Source organism: Jaculus jaculus, unplaced genomic scaffold, assembly GCF_020740685.1.
Source record: "Jaculus jaculus isolate mJacJac1 unplaced genomic scaffold, mJacJac1.mat.Y.cur mat_scaffold_53_1_689399_arrow_ctg1, whole genome shotgun sequence".
In the NCBI taxonomy this organism is placed as follows: domain Eukaryota; kingdom Metazoa; phylum Chordata; class Mammalia; order Rodentia; family Dipodidae; genus Jaculus; species Jaculus jaculus.
The window spans coordinates 634,676-644,207 of record NW_025423503.1 but is presented as its reverse complement, the minus strand read 5'-3'; the positions used below and the strand labels follow the sequence as shown (position 1 = coordinate 644,207).

General features: G+C 36.3%; 1 protein-coding gene across 1 annotated transcript in view; it reads left to right on the top strand.

Annotated features, from left to right (window-relative positions):
- Positions 1–1,483: 1,483 nt before the first annotated feature.
- The window catches only part of LOC123457456 (vomeronasal type-2 receptor 116-like), an 8,626-nt gene continuing 577 nt past the window's right edge, over positions 1,484–9,532 (top strand). The window contains exons 1-2 of the mRNA XM_045141357.1: positions 1,484–1,519; positions 7,302–8,105. Of these exons, the coding sequence (XP_044997292.1) occupies positions 1,484–1,519; positions 7,302–8,105 (840 nt within the window). The remainder of the gene's footprint in view (positions 1,520–7,301; positions 8,106–9,532) is intronic.

The window sequence follows — 9,532 nt, the reverse complement described above, 5'->3', positions numbered from 1 at the left end:
TTGATAAGATTGGGGTGTTAAAATCACCCACGCCATTGTGTTTGTTGTCATTGGTGATCTTAAGTCTAATAGTGTATTTTTTTTTGATAAAATTGGGAGTCCCTATATTATGTGCATATATGTTTAGGATAGTAATGTCCTCCTGTAGGAGTGTTCCTTTAATCAGTAAAATGTGACATTTGTCTTTCCTCACTAATGTTGGTTTTATGTCTATCCTCTCAGATATTAGGATAGCAACTCCTGCTTGATTCCTAGGTCATTTTCTTGAAATAGCATTTTCCACCCTTTCACCCTAAGACAATGTCTATCTTTTATTGAGATGAGTCTTCTGAAAGCAACAAATGGCAGGACCCTGCTAGTCTGTGAGCTTGTTTTTTGGTTGGTGAATTGAGGCCATTCATATTAACAGTTACTATTGGAATGTATGTATTTATTTTCTCCATTCTTGGTGTTTTGTAGTAATTCTGGTTTTCCCTTTACTTGCTTGTTTCAAGTGTTATTTGTGTGTCTTTTTTTTTTTAATATTTCTTCCTGTGTGTGTTTTGCATTTTCTCCATTGTGAAGGATTCTTTTGAGTATTTTCTGCAGAGCTGGTCTAGTTGTCATAAATTCATTTATGCTGCTTTTGTTGTGGAATATACCTATTTATCCATCAATTTGAGTAGATAGCTTTGCAGAATAAAGTAATCTTGGCTGACAGTTGTTATCTTTCAAAACTTGGAAAATATCATTCTAAGTCCTTCTGGCTTTTAGAGTTTGTGTTGAATAATCTGCTGTTATTCTGATGGGCTTGCCTTTGTGTAGGTGACACTTTTCCTCTAACTACTTTCAATATATTTTCTTTAGTTTCTGTGTTTACTTGTTTAATTTTAACTTGGTGAGGAGAGGTTGTTTCCAGGTTTTGCCTGTTAGGTGTTCTAAAAGCTTCTTGTATCTGCATTGAAATTTCTTTCCCAACTTGGGAAATTTTACTTCTATGATTTTGTTGAAAATGACTACTAAGCCTTTGGATTGAAATTCTTCTCATTCTACAATATACTGAATTCTTACATTTGATCTTTCATTAGTGCCCCAGATATTTTGAAATTCTCATTCATTACTTCCTGTTATCTTGCCTTTCTCTAGGTTGGACTGTATTAGTTCTGCCTCCTGGTTTTCTAGTTTAGATATTCTGTTCTCCCCTCCTCCATTCTACTGGTGAGATTTTCCATAGGTTTTTACTTCACTGACTATTTTATCCAGGGATAGCCTGGTTTTCTTCAGTATTTCTATTTCTGTAGAAAGGTAGAATTTGGAGAACACAGTGTTTTATTCCTTGCTTCATATTAGATCCTCCTTTCCTGAAAATAAACACCACTGTTATTTGTTTATTGTTAAGTGGCTGAGACAAAGTATCCCTTTAAGTAGCTGCTCATCTTTCAACCCTAAGCACATAACTTGCAAAGTCTGTGAAATGGGAACAATTTTCTTTTTCTGTCCAACCATGGACAGACTTTTCTCATCGATGCTAATCTCTCAGGTAATAGGTATATGAAATTCCATGATATTCCCTTCCTTTAATAATAGGGCATATGGAGAAGAAAGGTGCCAAGTATACATTATTTTCCTATGTTACTGCATTTTATTTTGGCATCAGAATAGCAAGAATTTGAAATATAGTCTGCTAGGTATTTTATCTATATTCCAGTTACTACAATGGTGAAACACACAATTAGGAAAGGCCCAGAGAATATTTGTACTTCTGGTAGAATAGGAGATGTCATTCAAAGTTGTGATTACTTACATCCCTTCTGAGATCCTAAACTGTCCAGTGTTACAAAGTGGTAGCTGTTACAATTTAATAGCAAGACTGATATGTTACAAACAGAAATTTAATTTTTTCACTTCTACTTATATTTTCTTTTTATTAAATTGACACTTGGTATGGATATATCAACTGTTGTCACCATCATTCCCCTCAACTCTGCGCCCAGTTCACTGAGGGACCTCCAAATGTGATTACTGGTATTCACCATGTAAATATTGGTAATGAGTTGTAAGGGGAAAGGTCTGTCATTGTAGGGGAATTCAATGCTCCTGGATATTTCTGCCCACCCTGTGGCTAGTACATTCTTTCCACATACTCTTCCTCAAAATTCTGAGTGTTGTTCACTGTGCTTTATGTCTACCTTAGTGTGTAAGTCTCATCATTCTGGATTTTTCTTTACTACATTTAGAGTATTATCAGTGTCTTTATCCCTTTCCCTGACTCAAAGTGTGAAGTTCCTCATGGAGGCAACATTCTTGCTCATCTCACCAATTCTTTTTTGTTTTCATCTGGATCCTAGCTTCTGTGCTAGTGGTGGTTCACATGCTGAAATAGAGTAGGTAATCCTTGTTCTGTTCATATATTTTGGTTGTCCTTTGTTCTCTTTGCTCCCTTGTAAAGAAAAACAGGTTCTCAAGTGTAAAGTGAGATCAGGATAGGCTAAAGTGTACAAGAATTGTGAATTTTGAGAGATTTTGATAGCTGTAGCCTCACTTTTGTCCAAAGACTAAAGGATGGTTCTCATCGGCGTCTATTATCTTGGTATCCATAGGATTCTGCATTGACTTTTAGTTCTAGCTATGGTTTCTTTTCCACTGAGTGCAGCAATTAGGTAATTAGATAGGTACTGGTGACTTACCTAGGGTGACTGACACTATTATTCAGGTTAGTACATCTGGTCAGGATTGTTGCTTGGATATACCATAGTCCCCTGATTTCTCACAGTATTGCTGGCTGCTTTATACAGCATTTTATTACATGTTTTCAGCACTATATGGATTAGCCATCTGGGTGCAGACTTCCTTTCAGATTCACCCTGCTTCTTAATGTTCTGTGATATTCTGCATTGGTGGCATGTGGTTTCTTCAGCAATAGATTCTCACTTTTCCCTTTAGGTGGGTAATCAAGTGCTTTGACAGAAACTTGTCTAATTTAGGAAAATTCATAATTCTCTTCAGTGAATTGCCCAATGTGGGTTGTAATCAATTCCTGGTACTTGAATTTGCCAGCCAGTGCCAAATATTTTAGATTAAGGCTTCCTCCCATTCTCTTCAGGCCTAAAATTACCAGACAATCCCTTCATGGTCCTATTGATGGTTATATCTTTTAGTCTGCTATTGATGAGAGAGTATTCTATGATACCAATACATTTTTAGATTTCATTTTGTTCATATTTCCATGCCCCTGTGCCTTCCCATTCCCCTTCCCCAAACCTTTCCATCACTCTAATCTGATCCTCAGTTTCTTGTTGGGTATGACAGCAATTCAAGCTAGTCCAGTTTAGGAACAATGGATGAGGGATAACAAGCAGCATTTGTATTTCTATATATGAGTGAGTTCACTTAGTATGATTGGTTCAAATTCTGACAATTTTCCTATTAATTTCATTATATCATTTTTTTCCCTTGGGGCTGAGTAGAATTCCATTGTGTGTATGTACCACATCTTCATTATTCATTTGTCAAGTGATAGGCATCTGTATTGATTCCAGTTCTTAGCCATTGTGAATTGAGCAGTTACTATTGAGCAAATGTTTCTGGAGTGAAGAGTGGGCCATTTAGGGTAGCTGTTCAGTAGAGGATTGACAGTGTTAGTTGGTAGCAGTTTTTTCATTCTTTTCTGGAGTCTACTTATTGATTTCCATAGTGATTGTACAAGTTTGCATTCCCACCAATAGTTAATTAGGGACACTCTTTCCCTGAGTGTTCTCAAATGTAGTGTCATTTGATGTTTTAAAGATTACCATTCTTTTGGGAATGTGGTGGAATCTTATAGAAGTTTTAATTTCAATTTCCCTGATGGTTAAGAATGTTGAACATTTTCATAGATGAGTTTAGCCATAAAATTTATTCCTTTGACAATTTTCTGTTGAATTTTTGGCCCCTTTATTTCAGTACATTGTTTGTTTTTTTATTGTTTATATTTTTGTGCTCATTTAGATTCTGGATGTTAGGCTTCTGTCAGTGGTATAACTGGAAAAGTTTTTCTCCCCATCTGTAGGTAGTTATAGGCTCTGTTTAGAGTATGTTGTTTGTAGACAAACATTTTATCTTTGTTAGATGCCATGGGTTGAACGATTTATTTAAGTTCCTGGATTACTGTGGTGTTATTCAGGAAGTATGGCCCTAGGCCTATGTTGTAGAAAGTTCCCTTTTTGTTTCATCCTGTAGCTTTAGATTTCTGGATCTTATTTTGAAGCATTTCCTCCATTTGGAGGTTAATATTTTTGTCATGGGAAGAGGAATGGGTGTAGTTTCATTTTTTTCTATATGTAGTTATTCAATATGTCCAGCAACATTTGTTGAGAATGCTATGTTTTCTCTGGTTTACATTGCTGTAGTCACTTGAAATAATTAAATATTAAATGTTATTAAAAGACCACATAGAGGGCTGGAGAGATGGCTTAGCGGTTAAGCGCTTGCCTGTGGAGCCTAAGGACCCCGGTTCAAGGCTCGGTTCCCCAGTTCCCACGTTAGCCAGATGCACAAGGGGGCGCACGCGTCTGGAGTTCGTTAGCAGAGGCTGGAAGCCCTGGCGCGCCCATTCTCTCTCTCCCTCTATCTGCCTTTCTCTCTGTGTCTGTCTCTCTCAAACAAATAAATAATTTAAAAAAAAAAAGACCACATAGAATAAATGATTATGAAGAACTATTTTAAATATTAAGTCAAAATGCATCTACAGAACAACTCTAATGAGCTAGAAATCATTAAATGCATTAAATACCAGTAAATATAAATAAAGAAGACATAATAATGAAAGACATATAGGAAATCAAAAGGTTTCTTTTGTAGAGAGATCCAAAAGTTTAAGGGAACATGAAATTATCAACATCTGAAATATCTTCAAATCCTGAATTTTTCTGCTTACTTGGTCAACTAGAAGTCTAGTAGTGATACATAGTCAGAGAAAAATGGAAAGTAAAGGTAGAGCACAAAATCAGAAGTATTACATTCACAATCACCAATAACATCATTTTTTCATTAATAAAAATGATTTTCGTTTTCACAACACATCCTTCCTCCAGTGTACCCAATCCTCAGATCTCATATGTTCTCCTCCTGCCACTGTTACATGTACTTGGATGTCACACATGACTCTCAGCATAGCTGCCCAGTCGCTATGCCACTGTCTCCCTCCTATATCACCTGTGGCAAGGATCATAATTGGGGTTCTGCAGAAGCACACATGCTAGTTTGGGGACACTTAACCTTACCCATGTCCTTATTTCTACCCACAATGCCCATTGCCAGGTTCCTATGAGATTATAGGAGCAATTTCCCAATATCCGTGAACTTCTTCCTAGATACACAATTACTTCTAGGATTCCAAATGTGAGTCTGAGTGTCGAGGCAATCTCTTTTCCCTTTCTACTGCCTATTCCACTGGCTGCTGGGAAGCCACACATTAGAGGATGTCTCCTAAATCATTCCTAAATATGTTGTTGTGGCACCAAATAAGAAATATGTACAGAAAATGACTTGAAGAATATGTATGTATGTATATACTTGAGATAATTATACACACACACACACACACACACACACACACACACATATCAAGAACACAGGAGTAAATGTCCAAAGGAAATGAAAGACAACACAAAGCAGAGGACATAAATATGTGTGGAGTGAATTCCAAGACAAAAGAAACAAATATCACATTCAAGTAGATATTTCTATATAGGATATTATAATAGAATTCAATAAAAGTCTAACGGAAATGATTATGGAAATGAAAACCCAATAAGTAAAATTAAAAGCTCTGTGGAAATCCTCTCATCTAGACTGAATTACATGAATGACAGATCAGAAGTTGTGTAAAAATAAAAACCAAAGACAAATAATTACATGTAAAGTAATGTAGAAAAACAACTTACACTGGTTTATAGTGTACACACTGAAGCAAACATAGGCCCTCATACACACACACACACACACACACACACACATAATGTGATCTTCCACAAACATGAAGGTGACTATTACCCACATATACACACCAAAATACCCTAAACTCGATCACTGCTGCATTTAGTTTCCATTTCTTGAAATTAAGAATTCTAGTATCAAGCTATTCTGTCTGTAGTAAGTCTACTTCCAAGTTTGTGTATGACCTATAGACTATATATAGTCTTTTCACCAGTTTCTTCTTAGCCAAAGATGAATAAGGCTCTCAGTTTATTTATTTTTTTTTAAGTTTTTTTGATTCATTTTTATTTATTTATTGTAGAGAGGGGGGGAGGAGGGGCACGCCAGGGCCTCCAGCCACTGCAAACAAACTCCAGACATGTGCACCCCCTTGTGAATCTGGCTAACGTGGGTCTTGGGAAATTGAGCCTCCAACCGGGCTCCTTAGGCTTCACAGGCAAGCACTCAACCGCTAAGCCATCTCTCCAGCCCCAGCTCTCTCTTTATATATTTATAACATAAATACCTTTATGAATTGTCTTTCATTTTATGCTGGATCAAATCCTCACATAAATGTGTATAATTACATGAGAATTTTAGGAGAAAGCATCACTTATCACATGTATTACATGTCCACTCAAATTGTTTTGAAGTTTATCCTGTTTGAAGAATCATCCATAATGATTACTGTGTTTCATTTCAGTGTGCCAGTCAAAAAATATCAATATGTTCTGACAATGATTTTTGTCACTGAAGAGATCAACAGAAATCCCAATCTTATACCCAACAAGTCTATTAATTTTTTATTCTATCCTTCCAAGTGTGATGATTCATGGACAATTGTCTCTCACCTAAGTTCCACAGAAACTAAAGAGGATATTTTTCCTAATTATGGTTGTGAAATAAATGAATGTGGTTTATTATTTACAGGACCATCATGGGCAACAAGTAGCAAAATTGGGGCATTGCTCTCAATCTTTAATATAGGACAGGTGAGAATTTCTGACATATAGAGTAGAATTACCATTCTCATGTGCTTAGGGATATTTCCAGTAGATACTTGTTTTATCCATGTATTGTCACATATAGATAATAGAGATGATAATCCTTGACTTGGTGGGGTTTCTGCACTTAACTTAAAAATTGATAGGAGGAACTACGGAGACATACAAAAAGATATGCTACAACCCTTAAACTGGTCAGTACTTTTCCAGAGTCTTATGGATAGTGAAAAACAACTAATAATGGTGTGAGCAAACAACCTTCCAAACATTTGTCCCAAATGGTGATTAACACAATTCAGATCTTAGTTGAAGTTTCTTCCATTGTTCTTCCTCTCATTCATTTCTATGTTCTGTGTCCTTTAGATTCACTATGGCCCGTTTAATCCTGTTCTGAGCGACCGTTTTCAGTATCCTTATCTGTATCAGATTGCACCCAAGGAAACAAGGCTGCCTTTTGCCATAGTCTCCTTAATGCTTCATTTCAACTGGACCTGGATGGGGCTGGTCATCTCCGATGATGATCAAGGTATTCAATTTCTCTCAGACTTCAGAGAAAAGATGCAAGGAAATGATCTCTGTTTAGCCTTTGTGAATGTGATTCCATTAAACATGAACATATACAATACAAGAGCCGAGAAATATTATGAACAAATTGTGACATCATTGGCAAATGTTGTGGTCATTTATGGTGAAATAAATTCTACACTGGAATTGAGCTTTAGAAGATGGGCATATTTAGGCATCCGTAGGATCTGGGTCACCACCTCACAGTGGGATGTCATCACAAATACAGGAAGACACTTCATTCTTGACTCATTCTATGGTGCTTTCACATTTTCTAATCACCATCATGAGATTCCCAATTTTAAAAAATTTATTCAGTCAATGAACACTTCTCAATATCCAATAGACTTTTTGGTTATGACATCAGAATGGATGTACTTTAATTGTTTGGACATTGAATCTAAATGTAGATCACAGAGTAAATGTGCACTCAATAATTCATTAAAATGGTTAGCAAGTCAAAGATTTGACATAGCCATGAATGACGAGAATTATAATCTATACAATGCTGTGTATGCCTGGGCATATGCTTACCATGCAATGCATTATGAACATGTAGATGTTCACCCAATAACAAGTCTATGTGTACCTGACTGCTCAAAGGTATGTAGTGTCATCAGTAATACCTTCTAAGTAGCTCCATTGATGTTTAGAACCTGTTGCTGGGCATACTCTTGATTTTGGGTGTTTCTACATTGTTTCATTAACTAGGAAGTAAATATATACTGAGTTTATTAGTTACTTTTTTCAGAGCAAATACTTGACCAAAACCACTTAGTTCAGAATGGCTTCATTCTACTTCAAAGTTCAAGACTATAGTCCATCACGATGGTGACACCATGGAAGCAGGGGCATGACACAAACTGTCCATGGCATCTACAATCTGTAAGCAAGGGTGATGAATTTATAGGTCATCTAGTTCTCCCTGATAATAAACCCTTTTCCCATGAAACAGTTCCACCTGCATTCAGTGTGAACTTTCCACATTTAGTTACCAAACTAAAAATTTCTTAGTGATATGTCCATAGATTTGTGTCCAGTCAAGTACACAACCATGACAAATCATCACTGTGTGCATACATGAAAAATATACTGAAATTAATGACATCAATTTTGAGTGATCCATATTTTATGTGACATATTTTCTGAGCTTGATACCATGCCCAACTGGTTTTAGTATTTGATAAGTGATCCCTGTTTATTTACTTATTAATTTATTTATTTTGGTTTTTCGAGGTAGGGTCTCACTCTAGCCCAGGGTGATCTGCAATTCACTATGGAGTCTCAGGGTGGCTTCAAACTCATGGTGATCCTCCTACCTCTGCCTCCCTAGTGCTGGGATTAAAGGTGTTTGACACCATGCCCGGCTTCCGGTGTTTTATTTTATTTTTATTTTTATCATGAAGTGCTTGAAATCTAGATGTGAGCTTACTTTTCCCATGCCAAAATATCCTGATCAATGTGATTGAGAAGTCACATGAGTTGCTATTATAATTCTATATCACTTTTATAACTGAAGACCTTAATGCTTTAATCTTCTTTCGATTTCTATAAATATAGTGAGCTTTAAGGCTTATCTCAATAGCCTTACCTAATATTTGATGATCAGTTTTAGCAGTTTCTCCATAAATAATCTTTAAAAAAAATTTTTGTTACTTTTTATTTATTTATTTGAGAGCAACAGAGAAAGAGGCAGATAGATAAAGAGTGAGAGAGAGGAAATGGGTGCACCAGGGCCTCCAGCCACTGCAAATGAACTACAGATGCGTGCACCCCCTTGTGCATCTGGCTAATGTGGGTCCTGGAGAATTGAGCCTTGAACTGGGGTCCTTAGGTTTCACAGGCAAGCGCTTAACCACTAAGCCATCTCTCCACCCCCCCACACAAATAATCTTATAAAAATATAGTAATGTTTAATTTATCTGTGGAAATTCATTTATTTCACACTATTGGGTATATGCAATAGAGTTTCATTTCCAGGGAAGGGTCATAAAAAACAAAGGTATTACTCATATTATGTCCATTTGTGT